We start from the raw sequence: 14,605 nt of genomic DNA on the forward strand, positions 1-14,605 counted from the left end.
ATCTGTCTTATACATTGTATCATGTTTAGCAACATTCTTCACATAATCCTAGCTGTGACATATAAAAATACCTCCAGACATTGCCAAAAGTCCCCTGGGGAGGCAGTATCACCTTCAGTTCAAACCACTGCTCTCAAGGGAGGCAGAGGATGAGAACAAGGAAGAGCAGACAGGTGGTTTCACCAGCATGGGTAATGTTTACAGTTGTTCAGTTTGGCTTTTTCCAACTGGGATAAAGAACCAAAGAACGAGATTTCCTTTGCAAAGGTCTCTGTTCATGTTTACTGACTGTAATCTTCTACTGAGTTTAACCTTTGCGATGTATTCGTAGGCAAAGAAGCCTGCAGGTTAGACACTACATTTCCACATTTAGACCTCTTTCAGAAGAGAAAATGAAGATCAACCCCAAACTGGACAGATCCAACTATAAAACAGTAGAATTTCAGACATCCTTGACAATATTAAAATATTATCTACCTGAGAAGAGTAGCCATCAGGAGACAAGTTTTTGCTTGTCTCTGTTTTGTCTTTTGAGTTCAGGACTCAGACCTAACAGTATGAATAAACAAAACCACAAACGCATTTTATCAATCTCACCCTGGTATCTTCGCTGATATAACCACACATGACCTTTTCATTCTTGACCCACAGCTCACCAGCCTGTGCCCTGAAAAGATATACATGCAAGAGTTATTACAAGTCTTACATAAACCAAGAAGAAACAGGGATGACTTCAGGGTGGCTCACTGTACTCTCATATTTATCCTCAAATGACCTGGCCAGTTACAGATTTCCAGAAAGCCATGAAAAGATTACACAACATAAAGAATTCTCAGAATGTACTGAATTTGTATGACAGTTCTTAATCTGGGACTCTATAAACAACATGTCATTCTCAGGAGGGATTCAGGAAATCCATGATTTCTCTGAAATCATGCAAAGTTTTCTGGGCAGAGAATTATAACTTTTGTCAAATCTCAAAAGGGTCCACATCACAAAAACAGTTAGGAAGAACTAATGAACAATTTTGCTAATCCCAGCCTTCAACAGTTGTGAAAGTTCTGTGAACTTTCTCATGAACATGGAGTTTCAACAGAAACAAAATCAATCCTAATATCAGAATTAGAAGATAAGCAGTCATGGGGGCATCTGGGTGGCTCAGTCAGTTAAGCATCTGCCTTTGGCTCAGGTCATGATCTATCTCGAGGTTCATGAGTTCGAGCCCCACATCAGGCTCTGTGCTGTGCATGCAGAGCCTGCTTCAGATCCTCTGTCCCCCTCTCTGTGCCCCTCCCAGGAGCTGCTTGTGCATGTGCACACACTTGCTCTCTTTCACTCGCTCTCTCTCAAAAGTAAATAAATAAAAACTTAAAAAAAAATACTTTAATAAAGAAGACAAGCAGTCAGGAGGCATATAGGGACAGGGTTCACATTCAATGGAGGCCATTCTGCTGAAAAGTTTTCATGGCAATTTGGTATTGCATTTGGGGGGCTTAATGTCTTTTCCTCTGCAACTTTTTAAGGGCACAAAATGGACAGACAGTTCAAAGAACATGGCCTTCTGAAGAGATCAGACTTGAGTGGAATGAGTCCCATCAGGAATCTAGGTTCTAAGAGTCACTGAACTAGCTGAATAGCCATGGGGAAATAACTCTGTGAGGCCCAGTGTCCTTATCTTAAAAAAGGAGATAATGACATCTACTTTGTAGAGCTGTTCTGAGAAACCAGATAATGTGGGGAAACTATTCTGGACAGTGCTGGGATAGGAGGTGCTCAAGTAAGTACTAGCAGGTATTTGCATTAGCAAGAACTATACCACTGGTAAATATTAACACAAAATGCTATTCTGGAAAGGAAGTAGTAGCTGTTATCTGAGTACCTCATAATCATCCCTCAACCAACCACTCAAGCCCTTCTCTTCTACCAACCCCAAAGCAATCTCCTGTCTGGCCCTAAGCAATCAGTCCTCATAAAAAAAGAAGAAAAGATAAAATCAAAGCAAGGAAAATGCTGTGTACCATGAGTCACAGGTCAGCCTACCCGAGAAACACTGGACAAATCAGTCAGCCTTACTGGCTTTCCCTCCCACCTGTAAAATGAAGAAAGCTGGACCAAGCCCATGGTTTTTAAAATATGCTTCCCAGGGGTGCCTGGGTGGCTCAGTTGGTTAAGTGTCCAACTTAGGCTCAGATCATGACCTAACAGTTTGTGGGTTTGAGTCCCACATAGGGCTCCTCAAAGCCTGCTTGGGATTCTCTTTCCCTCTCTCTCCGCCACTCCCTGACTCGTGTTTTCTCTCAAAATAAATAAATAAACAAACTTAAAAAAAAAAAAACATTAAAATATGCTTCCCAGCTCTGCTTTCAGCAACAGGGGTGCTTTTTGGCATTCCTCTGCTCAGTGTGTCTGTGAGTGGACAAGTAGCAAGCCTTATCTGAGAAGGCACTTCTGTTTCTTTAACAGAAGGAAGGATGCAATGTTCCCAAGATCTCTGAGTTCTATTAGCAGGAAGTACTCTGCATACAGGCTACTGAATGCTAGATTAACCAGATCTCTAAATGGAGCTCATTGTTACTGCTCTAACTCACCAACTTCTGCTAGTATGTATAGACAAAGTAGTGTTACAAAATTTGGGCTTAGATTCCTGCACCTCCACTCCCTGTGGAGGTCAAGCCACAATCTGAACCAGTTTTTGAAAAATCAGTATATGTGGTTAATAACCCTGCCCCATCCATCTTCTACAGCTCTTGGGAAGATCCAATGAGATACTATAAATGAGAGGACTTGGTGAACTATGAAACAGTTATCATTCCAATGGAAATGGTTCTTTATAACACACAGAGAAAATGCAATCGTGACCTTTGCTCCTAAACCTAAAATCTGCTCTTACCCAAACAGGAATTGAGGTTGGCCCTGAGGTAGCTTCTCTTGTCTTTTCCGCAGATTCAAGGGAAGAAACAGAGCCACTGACAGATGCAAGTGTAAAATCCATATCCCCAGGGCAAAACCCAAGAGTGCACATGGCTTCCTACAAGAGAGGCAGAATGGCACATGGCCAACTCCCAGGAGGGTAAAGGTGACCTGGGGGGCACTAGTCCTTAATTATGTAGCAGCTTGGGCAGGCACTTCCCCTCCCTTTTCTATCAAGTGAGCTGCTGGGAGTCAGTGATCTCCACTATCTTTTACAGCTAAATTTCATCATTCTGTGAATATGAAGTTAAAATAAATGCAGAGTATGGTCGCTGTAGTGTCATCCACACAGCACAACTTTGAACAACCTAAATGTCCAGCAATGGCAGACCAGTTAAGTAAACAGAGTATCATGGAACCATTAAAACAATATTTACAAGGAGTTTTAACTTCACCAGAAATGTTTATATGCTTTTAAGTGGGAAAAAAAGGATACAAAATAGTACACATAGTATCACCATCTAAGTAAAAATACAAGCATGTGTATGTATATATGAAAATAAAACACTAAGGGGAGCCTGGCTGGCTCAGTCCGTAGAGCATGTGACTCTTGATCTTGGAGTTTTGAGTTCAAGCTCCACGATAGGCACAAAGATCACTTAAAAATTTTTTTGGAGGGGTACCTGGGCAGTTTAGTCGGTTAGGTGTCCAACTTCAGCTCAGGTCATTATCTCACAGCTGGTAAGTACAAGTCCCGTGTTGGGCTCTGTGCTGACAGCTCAGAGCCTGCAGCCTGCTTCGGATTCTGTGTCTCCCTCCCTCTTTGCCCTCCCTAGCTCATGCTCTGCCTCTCAAAAATAAACATTAAAAAAAATTTTTTTAATTAAAAAAAAATTTTGTTTTGAGAGAGTGAATGAGCAAGCAGGGGAGGGACAGAGAGAGGGAGAGAGAGAATCCCAAGCAGGCTTTATGCCAAGAGTCAGATGCCCAACCGACTGAGTGACCAGATGCCCCTAAAAAATATTTTTTAAAAGAAAATACTAAAAGATCACACCAAAATTTAAACATGGTTATCTGCACATAGTAGGCTTATATACCACTGTAAATTTTCTTCTTTATACTCTCTGTATTACCCAAATTTTCTAGAATAAATGTTTTCTTTTTAATTATGAAAACTGTTTTGGGCTCTTTTTTTTTTTAATTGTATATAAAATCATATATACTATATGTTCTCAAGCCAAAAAGGGTACTACATTTTGACAGAACTGTGTCAAAATGTTAACAGTGGTTGATTCTGAGTGGTAAATTGTTTCTTTTTCCTGCTTCTTTAATCTGTTTTTCAAATGGTCTACAATGAGCAAGTATTATATATAAAAATATTTAGCATATGCTTGGTATCTAGCATTTGATGAACAAGTGGTACTTAATATTAATTCTATAACTAGGAAAGACATTCCAACCGAATGGCCACCAGAGAATCAAATTCAAATCAGAGAAGATCCCAGATGATCCTCTGCAGTACGGCAGATCCAACAGGAAACCATACACACACACACACACACACACACACACACACACACACACACAATTTTTTTTTTTTAAGTAAAAAAAGAAACCTTAGCTAGTCAACAGTCCCAAAAACTCTATCTGGAAAAATGAGATTTGTTCACAATGAGATCAAATAGACTTCTAAGTCTATCAAATAGGTTTCTAAGTTCCACATTTAAAAAAAGCAAAATGCTAATTTTTAGGAGATCATACAATACTTTTCTTTTAAAACTTTACTTTTTTAAAAAAATACTGATTGCAGTACGGATTAAAGAATACATGGAGAATTTAGTCAGAGAAAATCAAAATGTTTACCTTCGAAGGAAAAATGACATTTCAAAGGCAGGGTCTCAAGGTAATGGAACTGTCTCATATGTCCTTATGTATTAACTCAATTACCGGGTGAAAAGACTAAGTTACAGAAAAATTATTTAATAATTATGACTTTATATAAATAATGACTATCGTTTTTTATATGAGGTCCCAGAGCATCTTCCTTTTTTTTTTTTTTTTTTAATTTGCATGCCTCCATGTAGAAAAAAAAAGTGACTTTTGATTCAGCATAGGAAGACTATAAATAAGTCTTCTGGAGAAATGGTAGATTTTGTGGCTTACATTTAACCATGAATGAGCAAAATATTAGGACAGATCTTTAAAAGTCTAAACCTGATGTTATGTCAGGAGTTTTCATTTCTATATCTGGTACCATATGGATAAGGGCACTTGTGCAGAAAAACAAGAATTGTAAGAATGAATGGCATCTGAGTGGGTTTCTAAACCAGGGCTCAGCTAACTATAGCCTGCAGGTCAAATTCAGCCCATCTCCTATGTCTGTATGGCCCACAGCTAAGAATGGATTTTATATTTTTAAATGTTGAACAAAACAAAAAACTAAGAATTTGGGACAGAGACCTGAGACCCATGTGGCCTGAAGTGCAAAATCTTTACTCTCTGGTCCTTCACAGAAAAAGATTCTAAACCAAACACTTCATTTTGCAGAGTAGACTCAAGAGTCTCCCTGACCTGCCCACATCACCCTGCTAATCACCAGCAGTGCAGGAGTAGATTACAGCTTTCCTGACTCCTGTCCCACCACTTTGGAGACACTAGCTTGTACTGGAAAGCGTGAATCTAGGTTGCATGTCTTGTTTTGCTCGAGGCTTAGTCACTTCGTGGGCTGTGCTTTAAAATCTTCTAAGATTTTTCAAGGAATCTTGACCCTTCAACATTTTTAAAATTTTTTTTTTATTTTTCACTTATTTTTGAGAGAGCAGAGCACAAGTGGGGAAGGGGCAAAGAGAGAGGGAGACACAGAACGCGAAGCAGGCTCCAGGCTCTGAGCTGTTACTATAGAGCCCAACATGGAGCTCGAACTCACAAATCACAAGAACATGACCTGAGCTGAAGTAGGACGCTTAACCGACTGAGCCACCCAGGAGCCCCTTGATCCTCCAACTTTTAAAACGTCCCCATTTGGGGGAAAAAAATAATCCTTTATCTTTTCTTTCCTTTAGGATCAGTAGTTCAGATTAATCAAACAGGTCTAGTTGAGGAAGAAAAGTTCTTTACAAAAAGGATTCTAGCTAACAAAGGTAGGAGAAATGACTGAAGTAGAAAAATCACCCGGGCACCTGGGTGGCTCAGTCAGTTAAGCATTTGACTTCGGTTCGTCATGATCTCTTTTGGTTCATGAGTTCAAGCCCCGCATCGGGCTCTCTGCTGTTAGTGCAGAGCCTGCTCGAGATCCTCTGTACTCCCCTCTGTCTGCCCCTCTCCTGCTTATGCACATGTGCTCTCTGCCTCTCTCTGTCTCAAAAATAAATAAACATTAAAGAAAAAAAAGAAAAGAAAAGAAAATCACCATCTTGCAACAATCATAAATGAGTGAAACCATTAGGAGAAAAGTTGATGGGGAACTTCATAATGGAGGACCAGACTACATCACCAGAACCCACTGGTCAATTCTAGTGCCATTAAAAGTGAGTCAACCAGATGTAAATATGCTTGTGTTATACATAATGAATTTCAGGAAAGAGACCATTTTTTCTAAGAAGGATTTGTTTTTCATTATACACCTTTTTGCACTGTTTGAAGGCCTTATTCTGTGGACAATGTGCTCTTTGAATTAAAAGGCCCTTTTTTGCTCTTCTCCACGAACTGAAATTTAGGGATAATTATAATAAATCAAGAGTCATGCAATATGGTTAAAAAGGCAGCAAACCAGGAACTACTGTGCTAGTCATTTTGTATCTCCAAATATGTTTTTTAATCTGTAAAATGAGAAAGCTTGATTAAATACATTCATCTAAGGCTTTTTCTAGTTCTAAAATTATGAGTCTATGCCTCCTTTATTACAGAATACCACATGGCTTCAGCAACTTCCACTCATCTTAAAACCACTATAGCGCATTTTGGGATTTTTTTCAGTTTGCTTCAGCAACAACAATCTAACATTTTAAGCTATTGTGTATTTTATCATACAGACATCCACATGCCTCCAATGCTGTATGCAGCCCAGTTACTACACTAGATCCTACTTCCGTTTACTAGCTGATAAGTCACGAGTGATGTAATATCTACCTGATGCCAGCAAATTCCACCTTCTGAGTGATATAGGCACATGTGCTGACCTAAGGGAAGACAGAAAGAGAAAGACTATGAGATTCAACAATACATCAAGGCCATAAAAGGTCACAAAGAAAGTCTCCTGCCTTTCTAATTTCTTCTAACAACCCAAGGTTCAATTAATGTGGGAGTAATAGATTTACCCCATAGGGAAACCTGCTGGGGCAGGTATAACAGTAGGTTCTTACGAGTGTGGCAAGTATAGACAACAGTAAGAATAAACGCCTAGGCTCACTAATACACTTATCTTCACACATGTTTGCATATATATCTACATTTACATACTCATTTAATTACAGAACATTGATTTCTTATTTCAGCTCTCAATTTATAGAATGGAACTCTCTCCCATCCAATAAAAAAATGAGCAAACATTTTTTTCTGAAAATATACACTGTATGAAAGAAAATTCTACCTACAATGCGTTGCTTCATAATACTCAAAATGCTTAATAAGAAGAATGTTCAGTACCAGCTCGCAATGAACTGATCATTTTAGGTGGAAAATGTTAATTCAAAATAAAGAAACCAAGAAAACAGGAGCAGGATGTGGCAAAAAGCAGTCTAACCTGGAAGCAACAAAATCTGGGTTCTAGCTTGGTGTCAACCACTGACTGGTTTTTTTGGCTTGGGTAATCACTTACCTTTTCAATCTATTCTCACATCTATAAGTTAATAAATTTATATGGGTAATAAATACCTGTCCACAGGGAGGTGATGTGAACATCTGAAAGCTAAAGTTCCATTCAAATGTAAAACGATATTATAATTTACCATCCAAACAAAAAAATGTGAAGTAAAAATCTATAAACAAGCAAATCAAAGCTCAAAAAAACTACAAAAAGAGAATGGAAGAAGATACACAAAGAATTTACAATAATTATCTATGATGCTGGAATTGGAAAGGATTTTATACTCTTCTCTCCACTAAATCTATCTCTATGAGGAACACGGATTATTAATACAATGGGAAAAGTAAGAGACTTTTTTTTTTAAATCATATCTTACCAAACTTTTCTTTAATCGCCACATATCCCCTCGGCCAATATACTGATCCTTAAAGGTTAATTCCACTAGGTCAAGGGTCACATCCTAAAAGGGATAATCAAATATATCTTTCTGCATTACTCTGCCACACTTCATAGTCTTAAGATAATGCACACTAAGCATGAAGAACCATTTTAGCAAGAAAAAACTACTGGAAGACCATCCAATAACAGAAACCTGACAAACAGAATTTCATCCTGCCAGGAAAGACTTTTGAGCACAGATGATAAGTCTACAACAGATGCTACAACAGCTGTATCATGATTAAGTGAAAAGAGTACCAAAGTAATAATTCTGTGTTTAGTCTTGACTCTGGCACATAAACAGGCCACTGAGCTCTGTGCTTTATTTCTCTAGAGAATGTAAATAGTATCTTATACACAATAATTTTTACCTATTATAACATCATTTCTCATTTCAGAAAAAAAAAAAGAACACATACAAAAATTATAATATTTCAATAGAAAATTTTACTATTAGCTTCACAAGCAGAATATATATAGAATCTTTTTAGGACAAACTTTAAAAAAAAAAAGGTGAGGGCTTTTTTTTTTTTAATTTTTTTAACCTTTGCTGATTTTTGAGACAGAGAGAGAGCGCATGAACGGGGGAGGTTCAGAGAGAGAGGGAGACACAGAATCTGAAACAGGCTCCAGGCTCTGAGTTGTCAGCACAGAGCCCAACGCGGGGCTCGAACTCACGGACTGTGAGATCATGACCTGAGCTGGAGTCGGACGCTCAACCAACTGAGCCACCCAGGCGCCCCGGGTGAGGGCTTTAAATGAAACCTACATAATACCTATAATCTAAATGACCTATATACAATCACATATTTAATAGTCCAACACTATACTTAAGCAACTCATTATTACCTTAGAGACCTAACCTTTAGGAATGGTATTAATCATTCCCAAAAGATATTCAAGTCCAGAACCAAAACGTACCTTAGGGTCTACAACATTCACATAAACATCTTGATAAGGTCTTAGACGGAACACTTGAGTCACGGTCTGGTCCACGCTAATAGTTTCTGAAACAGAAGAAATCTGGATCAGATAACATATTCAAAAGAAGCAAGTTTCTAATCTATAAATATTCATTTGACATGCAACACAAATGATCCTTGGACATGGGCAAGAAATATTCTCTGCCTTCCAGCATCTTAAAGTTTTGAATTCTCTGCTTTTTAGGTGAAGCAAGCAGGTGAAATAAGCCTGAGCCTCTAGCAATTAAAATACGAGAAAGACAGAGGGGTGTCTGGGCCAGTTAAGTGTCTGACTTCAGCTCAGGTCATGATCTCATGGTTCGTGGGATCAAGCCCCACACCGGGTTCTGTGCAAAAAAAATAAAATAAAAAATAAAATAAAATAAAATAAAATAAAATAAAATAAAATAAAATAAAATAAGACAGAAATGGAGACAGAGGAAAATAACGAATTTAAGAAGCAACTTCAAAAAGTTCAAAGAACTGCTGAGGCGCCTGGGTGGCTCAGTTGGTTAAGTGTCCAACTTAGTTCAAGTCATGATCTCACAGTTTGTGAGTTCAAGCCCCACATCAGGCTCTGTGCTGATAACTCGGAGCCTGGAGCCTGTTTCCGATTCTGTGTCTCCCTCTCTCTCTGCCCCTCCCCCATTCATGCTCTGTCTCTCTCTGTCCCAAAAATTTAAAAAAAAAAAAAAAAAAAAGTTGAAAAAAAAATTTTAAAAAATAAATAAATAAAACATTAAAAAAAAAAAGTTCAAAGAACTATGAAAGTTCAGAAGAGGAAGGAGATCATTTCTCACTTGGAATTAAAGTAGAGAAGGTAGATAAGAGAGAAACAAACTTTTCAATGAACCCATACATCTGGTAAATAAAAAACATAACAGGTGGCAGGAAATGGGATGGTGAGGGTAAGGAAGAAACTATTAGGATTTGGATTTTATAAAATATTTCCCCATCATATTGTATTGTAATGGACATCACAATCCTTTAGAATACATTATAATTTTTTTTCTTTTAAGTACTATTTAAGGAATTACTTTATTTGCTATCAATTAACATTTTGGTTCTTTGATCCCCCATGGTAAGGGGATCAGATCCAGAATGAGAAAGTAGAATGGCGGCTCTGCCTCCTCCACTTACTGACTTCAGACAAGCTAATTCACCTCGCTGAGATTAAGTTTCCTCACTCAGTCAAGAGTTGTGTGGGAAGACAAAAAGAAAGAGACATTACAAAAAGCTCTTAGCACAGTGCCTTGCATTTGTGATAGGTAATGATCAATGTTTCTTTATCCTGTCTCACCCAGAGTAGGCACTTCACACACATCTTGTGAAAAAATATTTAGGAAAGCATGCTTTGCCAACAGTTGTTTTGTTTTGTTTTGTTTTGTTTTGTTTTGTTTTGTTTTGTTTTGTTTGGAGTTAAGCATAAAGTTTCACCTATGCAGGTTAACTTTCCCCCTGACAAGAAAGATGGCTTCTTGGGGTGCCTGGCTGGCTCAGTCAGTAGAACATGCAACTCTTGCTCTTGGGATTGTGAGTTTGAACCCCACATTAAGTACTGAGATCACTTAAATAAATAAACCCTTAAAAAAAAAGATGATGATTCCTTCAGTGCCCTCAAGATGCTGACAAATGACATTCCTTGGCAGTTTCAATATCTGACAATTTTTTTAAGGGAACACAATTTGATAAGGAAAGAAGTACGCTGCCCACATTCCCTGAGATTATGAAGAGACATTTCTTACAGTTTCTGAAACAGTTTCTCTAAGTACAAAAATCTTAGAGAAGACAGATGGAATTCTTACCTTTCTGTAAATCTTCCTTAAGTGATTTGACCTGCAAAAGCAGAGGGCTGGAGAAAAAAGCAACAAAGAGATGGGATGCTGTAAGCGGTAATTAACCAGCTTTCTTCACCCCCCAACAAAAGGCAAATAGATCCCTCTGGACATAATGTAACCTGCAGCACAACAAGGGGAGAAAGTTCTCTTAGAAACAAAGAAACTATGCACTTGCACTCAAGGAAACAGATAAATGCTACACAATTTTCAGAGTTCTCATTTCAGCTTTAAAAACGAAAGAATAGACTACTTTTTAAAAGATCCTCGGTTTATCAAATCCTAGAGAACAGGAACATTTTTATGTAAAAGCTAAGAGCTGTCTTGCCCATCAAGCCCCTTAAACAAAATATTCAGAAACATCAGCCTGTCCAATTAGTTCCCTTGATCCTAATGAGAGGTTTACCTGTATTCATCATTGGGGTGAGCAATCTCCACAATGTCTCCAAGCTTGATGTGAGGAAACACTTTGGGGTTCATGACTAGCTCATCATCTGAAAGATAATTGGGCAATTTCAATTAGAAAAGAGACTCATGTGGGCAACCAGTTATGGTATACGTTCTCAGGTTGGGTCATCATAACCTCATACAGGGACAAAGCTAGTGAGTAGATGAGTGGGTCAACTTTTGGGGACCTTTGTCCTCAGAGATCATGTTCTTTCTACTACCACCCCAACGATCCCAGGGAAAAAGCAGTCCTTGCTCTCTGGAAATTAAACCTCTGGGACACCTTACTCCCTTGAGTTATCACATACCTGGCATACACCGGGAACAAACCGTCTGGGTGCCACAGATACAGCACAATCCTTTACATTTATATAGTGTTCAAAGAATTTCCAAAAATACTGTCTTAATGTGATCCTCATAATAAATCTTCGGATGTAACAGAAGTGAAGAAATGATGTAGGTGATACAGGCCTAAGGGTAAACAGCTGATAACAGCACAACCAAGACTGACTACTAGTCCAGGGTTCCTTCTGCCTAAAGCCTACCACCTCTCATGTCATTAAAAAGAAAAAAAAAAAAACAAGCCAAATAAAATGCCTTAGATTTTAGGAGGCAGCACTTGATCAGGGAGAAACTTTGGATACCAGTTCACATTAGGGTCCAATGAGACTCTTAAAATACAAGGAAGACATAATTTCATATGTTTCTCCCCCCCACCCTCACTGGGAGTGGGGAGAACTCTTTCTTATATAACAAACTCAGAACCATAAAGACAGAGTGATTTTTTTTTTTTCTGGTTTAATTTTGAGAGAAAGATATGGTCTTTAATTATGCTAAAATCCATGACAAATAAGTATATCTAAATTTCAAATATAATCAAATCCAACAAAAATTCAACCTAGGATGGCAAAGCACTGGGTTAATACCAAATTTTATTTGGTACATTGCTTCCATTGAAAGTTTTATGCCAAATCCTCTGTGATGCCTTCCCCTAACTTCCATAGTCTGAATTAAACTCCCTGAGCACTGAGCACAAATTCCACTGTTTCATTTTATCTTTTTTTTTTTTTTTTTTTTTTTTTGCATATCTGTCACATCAAGCTGAAAGCTCCTTAAGGACAAGGGACCTTATCATATTCACAACCTTTATGTTTAGCATAGATACGAAGCTAAGTTTGTTGGATGTGTTTTTAATCATAGTCTTGAAGGAGACTGGGTATAGCACCTAGCTATAGTAAACTATACATTGCATAGTAGACTTGCATACATTGTATATACACTGTACATACTATAGCCTTGCATCCTTCCCTCTGACAAGTTATTTCTGTTGTCTATTCAATTCTATTCCACAAATGTTTAGGCAGCATCTATCATTAATAGACATTAATACAAAGTCTAATATTAACAAAGGTCTGCATTTTAGCAGAAATTGTAGTTTTTTTAAATATCTATTTTTGAGACAAAGAGAGTACAAGCTGGGGAAGCACAGAGACAGAGGGACAGACAAAATCCCAAGCAGGCTCCGTGCTGTCAGCACAGACCCGACAGAGCCTCGCTCTCACAGATCATGAGATCATGACCTGAGCTGAAATCAAGAGTCAGACACTTAACCGACTGAGCCACTCAGGTGCCCCAAAAATTGTATTTTAAATATAGCAACTGCCTGGTATATATTGTCCTGGTAATTATAATGATTACATTTACTGAGTGGCACTGAGCATGGTACTCTGCTAAATACTTTACATACATCATCTTACTCAATCTCCACAAACTTTATGATATAGAAACTAGTGTTTTCCCTTTTGGGTAGTCCTTGCCCTTGGGAGACTTACACATACATAAGAGCAAATACACAGTAAAACATAATTTTTAAATGACTGATCGTATTGTTAATTCCAATTTCTGAAGCAAATAAGGTTGTTAGGACAGAAAGGAAAATTATTTCTTTACAAAAAGAAAAAAATCGTATTACTAATTGCCATCCTATTCTGCATATTTATAGACTCAAGGTGTTAAGAGAAACAGAGAAACTGTTCTAATGTGCTTGAGGTTGTAAGTAAGATAAACTAGGGGCTTGCCTGAGGTCACAGGGAAAGTTAGAGGCAGAGCTGAAAAATCTCGTTTAGCACAGAACAATATGCTGTGTCCTGCTCCTTCTTACTATGCCTGGAAACCAGGCAAAGGTTCTTGCTTTGATCATACCTAATGTATATTTACTACTGCTCTCAATGAATGTAAGTTTTTCTTATCTGCCAAACCAGTGCAGACTAGGATTTTATAGAACATATATAGTAAATACATAATATAAAATACAAATAAATGGAAGGTAGTAAACTGGCAACATTCACATCGTTCCTTAAAAACCAGAACACAAGTGCTTTTAGAAGGGGCCTGTGCTCTCGCATGCTACTGCCCTCCCTGCTACTGTATTACACTTGCTGCTTCGCTCAGTTAAGTCACTTCCAGCCTCTATTGTCACGAGTCAGTGTGTCATTTTTGAAGCACTGGACACACTAGAACCTCAGCCAACTTACGCAACCCCCCAAAACGGATCAATACTGACCACTGCCCCCAAAGCCCTTCTTGTGGATGACGAGTTTGTAGACCTTTGTTGTTCTCATCTTGTACTGTTGTTTCCTTCAGCTGTTCCAAGCTTGGGGGAGAGAAGTCATCTTGCCTCCCTGCCACTGAAACACAAAAAGGCTGGGATGTCAGATTTTTCCTTGCAACTGCTCTTTGGTTTTAGGCCAGTGAATATACCAGTACTGTTCAGATGAGTGGCAGCACCAACTCTTGGATGAAATCACTCCTCCAATTACGAGGAGGGTTGGAGGACCAAAAACAAAAAAAACAAAAAACAGAAAACAACCACAAAATCTGGGAACAAAGGGGAATTCAGGCCAGGGTGGATTCTAACTTCCAAGAATATATTCTATCACACCCTGAAGGGAAACCTTGTAGTGAATTGGGCACTCACTACCTTGTCTCTATCTAAAACAATAACACCCAAATATTAAAGAGATCTTGAAAGAGGTTTAGCGCATTCATTTTGTAGATGAGGAAAGTGAGGGCCAGAGCAAGGGACTTGCCCAAGGTCACTCAGACACTGAGACACTCCCACTGTCCACGTTCCGCGATCAATCTCCTGGGCAAGGAGAGTATAAACAGGAGGAAGGCAGGAGTTCGTTCTCCGAACGTCCATCTGTACA

The 14,605-nt window shown here is 38.4% G+C and overlaps 1 protein-coding gene across 15 annotated transcripts in view; it reads right to left on the reverse strand.

The window, feature by feature from the left end:
• Positions 1-14,605, reverse strand: part of DEPDC5 (DEP domain containing 5, GATOR1 subcomplex subunit) — a 142,161-nt gene that overhangs the window by 127,159 nt on the left and 397 nt on the right. For 14 of the 15 annotated variants that reach the window (XR_006209788.1, XR_006209787.1, XR_006209789.1 and 11 more), the window contains exons 2-8: positions 13,960-14,083; positions 11,356-11,443; positions 10,920-10,966; positions 9,074-9,159; positions 8,091-8,174; positions 7,039-7,088; positions 598-667 (exon numbers count right to left, since the gene is read on the reverse strand). Coding sequence is in view for 11 of the 15 variants with exons in the window: in XM_042961718.1 (XP_042817652.1) it covers positions 598-667; positions 7,039-7,088; positions 8,091-8,174; positions 9,074-9,159; positions 10,920-10,966; positions 11,356-11,443; positions 13,960-14,017 (483 nt within the window). In the remaining 4 variants the exon portion in view is untranslated. Of the gene's footprint in view, positions 1-597; positions 668-7,038; positions 7,089-8,090; positions 8,175-9,073; positions 9,160-10,919; positions 11,072-11,355; positions 11,445-13,959; positions 14,084-14,605 lie in introns of those variants that run through there. The other variant, XM_042961727.1, reaches the window with a different exon arrangement.

The sequence above is a fragment of the Panthera tigris genome, chromosome D3 (genome assembly GCF_018350195.1).
Source record: "Panthera tigris isolate Pti1 chromosome D3, P.tigris_Pti1_mat1.1, whole genome shotgun sequence".
NCBI lineage: Eukaryota > Metazoa > Chordata > Mammalia > Carnivora > Felidae > Panthera > Panthera tigris.